Source organism: Triplophysa dalaica, chromosome 8 (assembly GCF_015846415.1).
Source record: "Triplophysa dalaica isolate WHDGS20190420 chromosome 8, ASM1584641v1, whole genome shotgun sequence".
Taxonomy (NCBI): Eukaryota; Metazoa; Chordata; class Actinopteri; order Cypriniformes; family Nemacheilidae; genus Triplophysa; species Triplophysa dalaica.
The window spans coordinates 2,670,863-2,685,466 of record NC_079549.1 but is presented as its reverse complement, the minus strand read 5'-3'; the positions used below and the strand labels follow the sequence as shown (position 1 = coordinate 2,685,466).

Sequence of the window (14,604 nt, the reverse complement as noted above, 5' to 3'; positions counted from 1 at the left end):
CCATTCTCATTCAAAAAGAAAAGTTTGATTGGACAGAAATGTACATCCTATTTTTTTAACATGCATGAATGTAGTTTTGTCAACTTTATAATTGTTCTATAGCTAATTAATGAGCTAAAAACCACTCAAATACCTTGCTTAACTTCTCCACGAAAAAATAGAATATATTGTAATGCAAATAATTAAAAAGATAATCATTCAACCGCAGCTTTCCTGTTGGTTTGCATGGAATGAACCTCATGTGTACTAGGTGTGTACAAGCTGACCCGCACTAATAGTGCCCAATGGGGTTACACGTGCTGCTTTATTTTGTAACACAAACATCTTATCATGTGCTGACAGAGTCTGCTGCCGACAGAGATCTGCAGAAAGTGCTACAGCAGTTAGAACCGCACATATCCTTCTTAGAGGAGCTCACCAAGATGGGCGGGGCCATGCGCACTGTTCTCACGAAGATCTTAACCAATCAGCAGACCTTTAAAGAACTGAGCATGGGTAAGTGTCACGACACGGTTGTGACATCAGGAGCTCTTGTTGTTTTTTGCCTTTGTAAGTTAATAAAATAATAATTATAATGCATTTTATTTATAAAGAGATTGAAAATCTCAAAGTCACCTTTTCCACACTGTCCCACACTCACAGGTCAAGAAGAAAATGTTTATGCCAAGAAGAACTATGAGAAGTATTTGTCAGCGTTGAAGAGTTCAGGTTTGGTGTCAGTGGAGGAGAGGAGTACAGGAGGAGCTGCCGCGGGGGCAACAGAATCTCCAGGAGGGGCGCTAAGTCTTTTGGGTAACACTGCTGCTTTTAACACTGCTTTATTTACACAAAGAAAATCAAAAAGGGATTACAGGAAGGGGATGTTGGTGACTCATATTATCAGGATTTCAGTAATCTGCAACGTGTTTGTAATTGGAGTTTATTATTTTAGGAGCCACTGCTGCTGCCGTTCTCGAGGACTCAAGCAAAGAGGTAGGCACATATGCACAGATCTCTAGTATAGATAAATCTGTGTCCCAGCAACCAATCAAAACAAGAAGAGGGGTGTGCCCTTCTGTCTTTGTTGAAAATTTCTTTCCTTGTGTTTGTAAAAATGGTTTCATTTCTGGTCATTGTTGAGAATTGTGTGTTCTCATGTGTTGGTTGGCAGGAGGATCAGGATGGACTGCAGGGTGTGGGTCAAAGGAAAAGAGTGAAGCTCAGTAGCAGTACCAAAGGTAGAAGAAATGTTTTATAGGAATGGTTCAGCAAATCAACAATTATTATTTTTGTATAATTCACCCTCATGTAGTACCCGCACATCTCTTTTCTGTACAATCACAGTTTTCAGATCTTCTGACTAATAGAAGACATATTAAAGCCTTACGTGAGAAATAGACTGAAACTTAATATAGAGAAATACTGAAAAGTTTATTGAAAGAAAAATCGGACCCACCCTTACCCTATGTCAAGCGTGACCTTTTTAATATAATGATGTATTACTTGAAGTCATGAACGCACATCGCAGAACAGAGCAGGCTGAGCATTTGTGTTTGTAAAGCATATACGTTTTAGTTTATTTAAAAAAAAATGACAGATCGTTTCGCTAGTTAAGACCGTTATTCATCGTCTGGTATCGTTTAAAGCCTTGAAGCAGCACTGAAACTGTCATTTTGTCCTTCAACCGTTTACAGTCTATTGAAGTCCACTACATGGAGTAAAATCCTGGAATATTTCATGCAGATCAAGGACGGCGGATGTAAAATGGTGCAGATCAGCCTTGTTTTCTAGGAATTTACTATAATTGTGGTTCTATGAAATAATTGTGACGAGACGATTATTTCATCATTTTCACATCCCTACTTGTTACAACATACCGCTCTGACACTTAAGCCAAAAATAGATTTTATAGCTTTGGTGGAGGGAACGATTTCGCTGAATAACAACTTGCATTTCTGACTGTTTCTCACACAAAGCTATCCTATGTGAAAGTCTGCATGAATATGGATGTTTTAGGCTTTTATGAGTGTAACATACATGGCCCCTTATTGTTTTGTGGACAAGAGCTCTGTAAGTTTAAAATAACATGAGGGATAGTCCATTTCATTTTCATGTTTCCCCCAAATAACTCTGTGAAACAATAACTTAATAAATATCTTTGCTTTTTTCCTGTTTTGTTAGATCCATCTATAATGGACACCTTGAAACATAAATGTTTTTTAGAAGAACTATTGTTTTGGACTATCAAGTATGAGTTTCCACAAAAGATGGTCACGTTTTTGCTCAACATGTTGCCTGATCAGGACTACAAGGTATTTAATGCTACAATGTTAAACAGCCACATATGTGAAGCTCCTAACCCAACATTAACTTCTAGCCACAAATTCTTACCAGCACAAAATGGTTCTGCCATTATTTGGAGTTAAAATGTTTTGTCCCTTTGTCAATTCATTGAATGGGCTTGAATGAGTTGTTTCTGATGTCATTTCTGTGTTGTCTTTTCCCCATCTCATAGATCACCTTCACTAAAACGTTTGTCCAGCACTATGCCTTCATTATGAAGACCCTCATGAAGAGTCACGAGTCTGACACCATGTCCAACCGAATCGTTCACATCAGCGTTCAGCTCTTCAGCAACGAGGAGCTGGCGAGGCACGTCACAGAAGAGTGTCAGTTGCTAGACATCATGGTCACTGTGCTTCTCTACATGATGGAGAGCTGCCTTATCAAGAGCGAACTGCAAGGTGAGAGGTTGTTTTCTTGAGAAATGTTCTGTTATTTAGATTTCTGAACATCACGTTATAAAAGGAAATGAGTTGTGAATCAAATGCCCGCCTGACTTCTTTACAGATGAGGAGAATAATCGTCATGTGGTGGTGAACTGCGGTGAAGCGCTGCTGAAGAATAACACCTATTGGCCTTTAGTTAGTGATTTTATCAACATCCTCTCACACCAAAGTGTGGCCAAGCGTTTCCTGGAGGATCATTCTCTTCTGCTGCTCTGGATGAGTTTCGTTTCATTCTTTCAAGGTCAGTGAGGAAATCCTGCAGTATTTTTGTTTCGGAGTCCAGGGGTGCGTTTCCTTAACACTGACGTAACTTGCTGGCTAACCACTGTAGTACGATGCTTTGTTTGAGAGAGTAACCAGCTGCTCACGACTGTTTCCCTTGTCGCTCATCTGTCTTTTGAACCACGTTGGGTCTGCAATGTAGTTGATGTCACATAGATGGTCGAGGAATACTGTCTTTTCATTAATCTCTTCACATCGATTGAATGTCATATTATTGATGCAAACAACATACGCTGCATCTAAAAACTATTTTGGTTATGGTATTTTTGAAGGTCACCTCTTTCCTGGGTGACTCCGCCCACGTTTAAAAAAACAGCACTTCTATTTTCTTGATAAACTTAAAGATGTATAATTGAGTTTAGAATAATGGATATAAAATTTACTGCATGTTGCTTGCTTTGCTCAAAAGCATGATGCATGTAAGTCAACATGATAATACATCATTATAATAACTAACTATGCTTATACAGGTCTCCCGACTAAATGGTTTTATACATGAGACGTTTAAAACAATACTTACGTAATTTATTAGTGGATTACCTGAGTGGATCATTTCAAATCTGTTCACTGCCAGAACGAACAACAGGCCAATGCTCTCGTTAAGTTTTATTTGACGTTATATTTACATGTGTTGTGAACATGAGGAAAGTGTCCTTAATGCACAATAAAACCATTGTGAGAACATTATAACACAAGACCTTTCATTTTGCGTTTATGGGTAACACTGTAAACAGTTAAATTAAATGTCATCGTTCGTTTTAGATGTATTAAAATGTGTATACACAATTTAAGGTTAAAAAACGCTGTATTTTCCACATACCGTGCATGATTGTATCTCGTTTTTGCTCTGCCTCTCTGAAACGTGCAGATTTTTTACAAAACTCATCGCTCTGAAAAGCGAGGTGTGCTACGATTGCCCAGTTAACCAGTGCGTAGTGATTGGTTGAATACTGCAAGCATGTGACAGAAATGTAACGCCTCTTGCTTTGGAACCTGATGTTCCAAATATGGTAATTGTACGGACAGGAACGCCCACCTTACTTGCGTATACATTTGGGTGGTCTTAGTCAAATCATACCAAGAACTGACGTAGATTTGTGGGGGTGTGGTTACACAAGGCTTTTCAGGCTGGTCTGGGTGAGCATTCGCTTTTAGACAGAATGCGTCCTTTGTTCCGACACTTTCATTTTTGCTATTTTACTTGTCTAATAATATAAAATAAATGAAGGAATGTTTTTTTTGTATAAAAATCTCCCATGCACCTCTGATGTATATGAGTTTATAACAAAAGTTGAACATGCTGTCATGTTTCATTCCTCAGTACGTGATCTGTAATTTAAGATCAATAGTTTGCCTCTGCGGGTGCTAAACACCAATAATACATTTCATTGTATTGTGAGCAGCTGTGTTTAAATGGGATTGTTTGTAACGTTTGATGACCTCTGTTAAAACTGAATCTTGATCTGCCCCAGTGCTTCAGTCTGATGTTACCGATCGTCTGTCTTTCTTTTTTGCTGCGTCAGGAATGAACTTGAATAAGCGAGAACTGAACGAGCATGTGGAGTTTGAGTCTCAGACATATTACGCTGCATTCGCAGCTGAACTGGAGGCCTGCGCTCAGCCCATGTGGGGCCTTCTCACCCACTGCAAAGTCAAAGTGAGATAACCGTCCTTGACACACTTTTACTTTCGACACCTTTACAAGCTGTCTGATGTTTGTAGAAATGGTTATTGTGGCACAATCACAGTATTTTTATGTATAAGTCTTAACGTTTGAATTATCGTTCTCAAATTTTAAAGCAAAGACATTATGACTTGACATGAGTGTTTGTTGGGCACACAAATGAGCTTGTCTTGTTTTTAGGAGACACATGAATACACTAAGACGGTGGTGCGGTATTGTCTGGAAACCCTTCAGATGTGGTTCGATGCCATCGGCTTTGTAGATGAGGTACAAATCTGATGTTTATAGACTTTTAGATAATAAATCCTGATTTAATGGTAGTAAGTTATCTTACCTTCTGTCTCTCTTTTGTGCACAGCCTGCACTCAACCAGCTGACGTTTCATTTACCTCTGCACAGATACTACGCCATGTTCCTCAGCAAGGTAATCCTGTCAACCATAATCCTGTTCAAAGCATATAGCCTCATATGTTTGTTAATATGCATTTTAATGTTTCTGCGGGTGATGGTCATGAAATCTTGGTTTCTAGATATCAGACATGATTTTTTTAAAACACTCACTTAGACAAATTTCCTTTTGATTCATTAAATAAGGTAGGACAATTCAAAGCATTAACTTAAATCTTTTACTGACAGTTTGATACAATTTTAAACTTTTTTTACAAAAATGGCAATTTAAAATCGTCAACTCCATCGCTTGTTTTGCTAAAAAAGCGAAGACATGATGCTCAAGCAAGTTTTTATTAATCATTAGACATTAATGAATTATATTTTGTTTGAAAATGATACGCCACATCTTTTTAATGCAGAAAACTGTCTGCATCAGTAAGGAGAATTAAAATGTTGTGTACACAGTGTGACAAGAGAATATTAATAAAAAATAGAGAATAATAATAAAAAAATCTTATAAAAATACACAATCTTTACACTGTTAGCTAATTATTAGGTACTGCCGAATGCGTGTCTTTAAATAAAATCAAACTTTATGTAAATGTATACAGTCTTTTAAAAATGACTTCTTTATATACAAAAATTACTTCTTTATTTATATTCTGTCAATTATGTTTTGTCATATTTCATAATTTGAGAACATCTAGAGAATACAATAGTGTGTTTCTGAATATGTTTATTTTACTCTGTTTAAATTACATCATTTAATCCGCTCAGACAAATCGTGGTGTGTTACAGTAATGAGAATTCTGCTAGAAAAAGTTAAAATGAGGCTTCATGCAAGTTTAAGAACTGAATTTTATGTTTTATAATTAAAATCTTTACTGCCATGATGTTTCAGTGGTTTCTTGAGAATGACACATGTAATAACCATTTTATTAAGGCTTAAATTCAGGCTTATTTAGTGAATATAGTCTCCTTTTGCCTCACATATTTTTTGCCTTGAAATGTGTTTAAATCTTTGGGTTTGGTTTGATTTTGCGCTTTTGCAGGGAGTAAAGTGTCAGGGTCTGGATTTGGACAGTTTGCTTCCCGATCAGGAGATGCTGATGAAGATCATGGTTCATCCTCTCCAGATACAGGTAACGCTGAAAGATTTAAGATCACACAAGACTCGGGGTCGAGTCACGTGTTCTGAGCTGTGTGCTGTGGGATGATGCATTCACTGATACTGTATTGAAACATTGTGGTTCGTTTGTTTGGGTTCTAAATGTTTGTTTGGGTGCTTGAATGCTTCAGATCTGTAAATTTATGTAGATTGTATTTTTGTCTTAAGACTAGTAGCTCCCAACTCTTTTTCTTCTGGACCTAGATTTATATTTAAACATCAAGTCCAGTATAAAATTGTTTATAGTAAAAAAAACAGGGATATGTATGTTGTTTACTTATATTAAATGTATTAAGTACATTGAACCACATAGTCCTAAAAATATAAAAGTATTATCAAGTTTTGGACAGTTTTACATTGGTAGTTATACCCATCATATGATCTGTGTGTGCGTGTGCAGGCCAGCCTGTCTGAGATCCACAGTAACATGTGGGTGAGAAATGGACTGCAGATCAAAGGTCAGGCGATGACCTACGTCCAGTCTCACTTCTGTAACTCCATGATCGACCCGGACATTTATCTCCTGCAGGTAACCCATCACCCGCTCAACTGATGAAACTGACAATTGAACATTACTAGTCATCATTCATTATTCTTACAAACCATACAACTCCATTTTGCATTAGTACTATATCAGCAATCGTTAGAAACTGTTACATTTCATTATTTTGTGTGACAGCAAAATGTCATTTTGTTGCATTGCAGGTTTGTGCATCTCGACTGGATCCAGATTATTTTATTTCCTCCGTCTTTGAGAGGTACTTGCTCTTTACTGGATTTAACATTTCCAATTCCGTTTATTTGCACGATACACAGCCACCATCACTCAGGTACACCCCCTGCAAACTGTCACGTGTGTGTTTATCAGGTTTAAGGTGGTGGATTTACTGACGATGGCGTCTCAACATCAGAACGCAGTGCTGGACTCTGAGCAGGAGAGACCCATGCTGGAGGGAGCGCTCACCTTCCTGGTCTTACTCTGCAGTCTCAGAATACACTTAGGTGCATGTCATCTACTTAATAATTGCACTGTATGAAGCGCAAACACATTTTAAAACATCTCCCATTAACATGTTTGGAATATTTTAAATTTATTTTTAAATTATTGAATGCATAAAAAATGCAGTTTAATGATATGGCCTTATACAGAAAACAAAAAAATATGTCTTGAAAAATGTCTAAGCGGTTTTCAATAAAAAGCAATGTAAACATAGTCCAAACCACTTAAATGATTCTCTCTGCATGGTTTATATCCATTTTTCAACTACCTTTGTGTAAAAACAGCTTGATTGACTTAAATGTTTAATAAGTGTTCCACCATTTTATTTAGCGCTGTCGTTAGCATAGAGTTTAAAGCTTATGTCTGTGTCTGTACAGGAATGTCTGATGATGAAATCTTGAGAGCAGAGATGGTGTCACAGTTGTGTATGAACGATCGCACCCATAGTTCCCTGCTGGATCTTGTATCCTTTCACCATAAACCACAATGTCCAATGTTAATTTATGCAGCATCACATCACAGATATCTGTAGGATTTATAACTGTATTCAGTATTTAGGTTCCTAGAGGTGTTGGTCACATAAGTTGTGTTTTGAAGTTTGGCCTTGACTGCAGCTTTAGATCCCGGAGAATCCGAACCCTAAGAGCGGTGTGGTGCCGGGCAGCTGTAGTTTTGAGGAGATGTTGTCTGCTGTAGCTGATTTTAAAGCACCAGTGTTTGAACCCGGAGGATCGATGCAGCAGGGCATGTACACACCTAAAGGTGAGACGCATCACAACACTGACATATCTCGCTTCTTTAAAGCTTTAGACTGCTGATGTCCAACGACCTAAAATAGAGGTTGGTTTCATTTAGATTCCATATGCACATCATTTCCCAAAAAATCAATGCATCATTTTGCCTTGATCACCTGTAGATGGTGCTGTGGCTCCATGATAATAGAAATGACCACAACCATTTGCTCTCTGCGTTTGTACCTGAACTTTACATTCATAGTAATAAACTTGCTATGCATAAAACAGAGTTTACATGGAAATTTGAGACTTGCCTGGTTTCTCGAGTGCAGTGACGTCAACAAGATAGTCTCTTGGGAAATAAAAATGAAGCAGGAAAATGGTCAGAAGCTGTATTTTTATATCTCTTCTCATGTCAGCACTACCTGCATATGCAACAATAGTTCTTCGTATGATTTTTCTACATTCAACTGCATGATTCCAGAGCAAACTTTTATGAGTTATTTAACTATTACTTGCATTTGGGACTTTTACCTTTGCGTTTTCAGACATGCGCACATAAACAAAACTGAGAGAAAACCGATAAAGACGTTTAAATGCAGCGCGAAACCGGAGTAAAGGGCAACACACGACCTTTGCCGAGCGGGTTTTGCTTAAAATGTATTAAGTGGTGTTTTAAGTTTGACAGTATTACCACCACACGGGGGCAGACTCAGGCTGTTAACGTTTTTTCTCCTGTATCTCACGTCTAACATGTGTGTTTTGCAGCTGAAGTGTGGGAGAAGGAGTTTGACCCTATAATGGTGATTCTACGTACGGTGTACCGCAGAGACGTGCAGTCAGCTATGGATCGATATGCTGCATTGTAAGTCTACGGGTCTTTAACATTCCCTTTATTACATGAATGATGTTTGAGCTCATTGCAAAGTCTGTACAGTTAAAACAAGTTAACTAAAATCTGCATTTACAGCATATTTAACAGTACCGTACCTCTGAAATAAGAATTATTTTTGAATGAGATTGGTTCAAAAAGACAAAGTATGATGGTTACAGAATTTTACTTTATCCAAAGACAAATAATAGTCTTTGTGATGTCTGTCTATGTCTAAAACAGGTTTTCATTTGAATTGTTATAAGATTTTGTGAGTTTTGCATGTATAATATTTCCTGGATGACTTTTCCATTTTTAAATCATTAAATTCATGGGTAAAAACTTATGGAAAACTATAACTTTAAAGTCCCATAGGGGTGTAAAGCTGTCGCTGACAAAATCACAGTATATTTGAAAAGTGTGTATACAGTATGTGTGAATTCCACTTAAAAGTTTTGAATAAGAAAATCTGAGCACTGAAGTTTACTAGCTGTTTAAGGGCGGTTTCACATTAGCACTTTTGGTGCGCACCCTGGTTCGATTAACATCAGAGTGCGATTCGTTTGGGTGATGTGAACCTTGTCTTCCAATACCGGGGGTGCACCCACAAACTGTACCCGAGTCCGCTTAAAAAGGGAGGTCTGGTGTGCAGTGAATGTGAACTCAAGCACGCTTCGCTTCTGATATGAAAGCAATCATACCAAATAGCAGAAGTGAACAACTATTATTGATGTATTATTTGGTAAAAATGTGTGCTGTGTGTGTGTTTCACTCACTTTTCTGAGGAGTGGGACTGGCGCGCTCCAAACAGAGAGCTGTATATCTCATTTCTGTTCGCCTTCAGCGCTCTTAATAGCATTTGCAGTACATTGACAGACGAAAGTGCTATTATGTACTGAAGCTTTGGAAACAAAACTAACGGTTAAAAATATAAATGTATAAAAGTGAAGTGAGCAATGTTATGCATTTTGCTGCCTTCTCCTGAATCGTAGTTACAGGTGACGGGGAAAACCTATGCAGGCTTGATGATGCAAACGACCCGCGGTCCGGACCCAAAAATAATAATATGAACACAGTCCAGCAGGGGGGGGAGCAATCGAACAAGGTTTCGGACCAGGCAATTGAACTAAATGTGAAACCAACCTAATACAGGCACACAGGAAAAAGCTGCTGGAAAACAGCTTCTGTCGGAGCTGGAATTTCTCTGGGATGTAACCATTGATCATCCTGAAACCAAACGGAGTCAAAAAGCACTCGCATGTGGAGGAAATTTCCGGTGCGCCGTTGACCTTGAGATTCAGTGTCGGTCTGTGATCGAGTGAATTATGTTCAGGGTCACTCTTTTTTTAAAGACATTTCAAGAAGGTCGGAAGAAACTAAAAATCTTTTTGCTAGAGACAAATACAGTGTTAGGGACTTTTTTGCCATAAAAATTGCCCCAGAAGTAAGGTGTAGTGTAAAAAAAAAACAAGACACCTTTATGAAGTTCTGTATGTGTAAGATTGACTTGCACCTCAATCTAAATGATTTGTACCTCAATGAATTGTTACAAGTCTAGAATACACTGATCCAGTATACTCTTAAATATTAAGCTGCTTAAAAGGTTCTTCACAGCGATGCCATAGAAGAAACATTTTTGGTTCCACTAAGAACCATTCATTCAAAGGTTCTTTAAAGAACCATCTCTCACTTACTTTTTTATAATCTAAAGATCCTTTTTTCGCCACAAATAACCTTTTGTGAAACGGAAAGGTTCTTCAGATGTTAAAGGTTCTTCATGGAACCAAAAGGTCCTTTCGTTTTAAGTGAGGGGCTATTTTATATCATTAATTGTAACGTCAGCCAAAAAGTAAATCTTGTTTGTAATGAATTCTCATATTTCTTTGGACTAACGTGCACAGATGAATCGCGCTGGATAAGGGCTGCATACATTTTCTGCTCTTAGTAAATTCACAGCCTGCATAAGTGCAAGATCAACAAGAAATGAGTCAGCGGTTGAATGAAAGATGACAGCGTGGCAGTGCTTTTCTGAGGAACATATTGTACGTGACTGTTGCTGTGTCAGTTTGTGAATTTCTTTGGCTTGTGCTTGTGTCCAACAGCGGGATGATGGATTACCTGTCAAGAGGATAAAATATTTCATAGCCCACGACCCTTTCGACATTAATAATTCAGAGATGTCTTAAAGTAGGGCCGGTGTGTTGAATCTAAGCTTTATCAGCTCGATTCGTGTATCGTTTGGCTTGAAATGCATTTGTCCCACGATTACGCTTGAATAATTTGACATACTTCAGTTATATATCCCAGAAGACAATCTACATTCTGTCTCATCGGTGACATTAACCGAACACACAGAATCTCTTTATATCTTTCAAACACAGCAAAGCGAGAGAAGTTGTAATGTGTGTTGTAAATGCTGCGCTTCACATCAGCCAACGTCCTTTTATATTTGAATAATTTTTGATGCAAATTTATAACAAAGAATTTGTGTTTTATAGTTTGAAGCAGTCAGGGATGCATACAGGGAACCCCTGGCCCCCCTACAAGGAGAGGACCCCTCTGCATCCCTCCTATAGAGGACTGGTGCGCCTGCTACACTGCAAAACTCTCCATATCGTCATCTTCACACTGCTTTACAAGGTGAATAAAATGCTCTGGTGGAGATGGGGCTTTTTGCAGGGTATTGTGAATTTAATGACTTTCTCTCATCAAGGCTAATGATAATTCACCCGATCGCTCGAGGCTTAGATCCACAGTAAAGTTTTCTCACCGTTGATAACTGTTAACAAAAGGCGTTTTGTGTGTGTTTGTATAGATTTGGATGGATCATCAGAACATGTCTGAGCATGTGTTGTGTATGGTGCTGTACCTTATAGAGCTAGGACTTGATAACCAGGTTCAGGAGGACAAAGTGGAGGAGGTGAGTGTGTTTTCTGTCATCTCTGGTGTGGTCATATCCTCTCATACCACACATGCAAATCTAAATTTAGACTTTTTTGGGTGTGTCTTCCACTGCCCACAACAACCGTTCGTGTTTTTTACAAATATCAGCACACTTGGGAATGTGTAAGTTTCAGGGGAGAATTACTTTTAGTTTGTTTTCTGTTTTGCTAGAAAAATATATATATATATTATCTTTTGTTTTGTTTTTGTCACAGGAGCCGTGTATTGAGGAGCATTGTCATGACAGCTGGTTTCCAGGCACCAGCCTCTTGTCCAACCTCCATCACGTCATCAACTTTGTGCGGGTTCGAGTGCCAGAGACGGCCCCGGAGGTGGAGAGAAAGCGTGAGAGGGAGCGAGAAAGAGAGACTCCACCCAGCACCAGCTCGGAGAACAGTACCTATGGACAGGTGAGGCAAAATCTGGCGGGTGTTCACTCGAGTTTAATGGGGTTGGAAAAAGATTTGCATCATATGTGAAGAAAACCCACAGAAGGGAGGTAGGGTGGGCTTGTAAATGCCACGACGATATTTTGTGCCATTCTTATACTCAGTTTCTCAATGAATTACGTTTAAATGCCGCCACATCCGAGCTTCAAAGGGATGAAAGGTTTAGGGAACCAAACAACCGTTTCTTGAAGTGCCCTACATCATCGCATGCCCCTAAGGAGGCGCCGGCGCCATGCAAAGAATTATGGGAGTGTAAAGTGTCCATCAAATCCTTAATTCTGAAGGACCCTTCGAAGTGGCCAGTTATGAGCACTTCGGTTTGGAACGACCTTTCAATATGGCGGCCATGGTTGTTTTCACCGAATTGCCATTCGGAGGGCGATACATCCCGATGGAACACAACTATAGTTCAGGGAAATGCCAATGGGCATATTTTACTGCTGATCTTTTTAGGTATTTTCATGATAATAAAGCATATTTTTATTGATGGTGTTTGACGAGTGTTGCTTTTTCAAATGCACGTTATAAAGGACTCAATCTTGTAGGGATTTTAGATCGAGCAGTACTTCCTATTGATCAAAGAGCAATAGTTCATGGAAGAGCTGTGCATAAAACACAGAATTGATTTCAGAATCGCCGTAGAATGGTATTATTAATGGCTCAGCATACTACATTCGAAATCGAAAAACAACCATCTGTGACCTGATTTCGAACAAAATCTTGTCCAAACGGCAATTCGTTTCACTAGTTCGCTGCAGCAAACCAAACGGAACTCTCCGGGAAAGTTTGTGTTGGCAGGTAAACAACATCAAAGCCACCATTGGTCCATTGCCATTACGTAACAGATGGGTGTGTTATGTAGCGCCACCCAGTCTGTGGGAAATATCGTGTCATTTTATCAAGCTCAGGTCAGATAAGGTCTACATAAAACAAACATGACATTTGGGCAGCTCGAATGCTTTTTAATTTCGCGTTGGAGAGATGGAACGATGTACCCACATGTTTACCTCAGTTCGTCTGGACTATGCCGAGCCCTTGAGTTTGAATTGCGATATATTGTCCCAGACCGAGTTAATGCTGTGTCGGATTTAGACATGACGTGTATAAAACAAGTCGGACTCCACCTTGCTTCCCGACCAAACATTGCTTGCTGTCTTAATGACATGCAAGATGTCATTGAGAAGACCGAACTACTGACTGTCTCCCAGAAACAAGAGTGTAAGCATAGGCGAAGGACAATATAATAAAATCATTTGATAGCTTAATGCTAATTCCAGTCTTCCAGCATTTGTTTCAGCGTGTTTGAAAGGTGGAAGACCTTCTGTGTATGTAGGACCGGAAAAAATACACGTGCTAGTCTTTCTGTCGGGATGATGTGAAGTTTTACAGATACGCCATCAACTAAGAAATGCTACAAGTTGCAACATTCTTGTCTATTACCACAACCGGGCTGATATTGTGTAGTCTGAGCCCATGATAAGTTGATCTCTGTGTTCTGTTCTGTTGGTGACATCACTCTCATTTCACAGAGCTCCAGAAGGCTGACTGGAAATTGGAGAGAGGTAGAGGGATTTGGGAATGTTAAGAGTCATGTGGAATGGTTTTCAGAGTTCTGATTCGTGTATGGAAGAATCTGAAAGACGGCTGCACTGCTTTTGTGTTTTTAAAGACATTTAAAGGCCTGATGCCCCTTTACAGTGTTTTTACTCTTTTTGTAAACCTCAGAAATGCCATATTGGCCATTTCTTTGTGAAAATAGAAATTGAAAACATGTTAATCTTAAAAGAGGAGTATTTCATATTTTTGTAGGCAGTTCATTTTTGAAAGTCTGGATATCAAAAAAGATCACTGGTCTTATAGATTTGTACACTGTAAATGAGCACTGGTCCAAAAAAACAACCCTCTGGTTCCTTTAGGTTTCCTGTACCTTTTTGTGTGTGTGTGTGTGTGTGTGTTTGGTTTAATTTGTTTATTGATTTGTCCAGTTTTTTCCGCTTGGTTTGTTGTGTCCTCTAACGTGTGAACATGTGTTCAGTAAATATATCTGATGACATTTGTGTGGCTCAGACCAGCTCGGAGATGTTGTATGTTGGGGGAAGAGTCTCTAACCGCATGTGTTTCTAGTGATGGATGCTGATATAATATGTTTTGATCCCATCATTAAATATTCATTCAGCTCCATGAGTTGAGCATGCAGATTAATCACATTATAGACAAATGGCACATTCAATAACGCTTAAGATCACGTGTGTGTGAAGCAGATGCCCTTTTCTGATGCCGGTCAACATCCTTGGAAATATGGTTGACATACATCA

The 14,604-nt window shown here is 38.8% G+C and overlaps 1 protein-coding gene across 2 annotated transcripts in view; it reads left to right on the top strand.

The window, feature by feature from the left end:
* ubr3 (ubiquitin protein ligase E3 component n-recognin 3) overlaps positions 1-14,604 on the top strand; it is a 44,611-nt gene that overhangs the window by 3,210 nt on the left and 26,797 nt on the right. For both annotated transcript variants that reach the window (XM_056754672.1, XM_056754671.1), the window contains exons 3-22: positions 343-495; positions 643-792; positions 932-972; positions 1,151-1,217; positions 2,161-2,291; positions 2,495-2,723; positions 2,830-3,009; positions 4,574-4,707; positions 4,915-5,001; positions 5,093-5,158; positions 6,177-6,266; positions 6,693-6,821; positions 6,998-7,050; positions 7,161-7,294; positions 7,670-7,755; positions 7,913-8,054; positions 8,795-8,891; positions 11,396-11,537; positions 11,713-11,817; positions 12,056-12,250. In XM_056754672.1, coding sequence (XP_056610650.1) covers positions 343-495; positions 643-792; positions 932-972; positions 1,151-1,217; positions 2,161-2,291; positions 2,495-2,723; positions 2,830-3,009; positions 4,574-4,707; positions 4,915-5,001; positions 5,093-5,158; positions 6,177-6,266; positions 6,693-6,821; positions 6,998-7,050; positions 7,161-7,294; positions 7,670-7,755; positions 7,913-8,054; positions 8,795-8,891; positions 11,396-11,537; positions 11,713-11,817; positions 12,056-12,250 — 2,411 coding nt within the window. The remainder of the gene's footprint in view (positions 1-342; positions 496-642; positions 793-931; positions 973-1,150; positions 1,218-2,160; positions 2,292-2,494; positions 2,724-2,829; positions 3,010-4,573; positions 4,708-4,914; positions 5,002-5,092; positions 5,159-6,176; positions 6,267-6,692; positions 6,822-6,997; positions 7,051-7,160; positions 7,295-7,669; positions 7,756-7,912; positions 8,055-8,794; positions 8,892-11,395; positions 11,538-11,712; positions 11,818-12,055; positions 12,251-14,604) is intronic.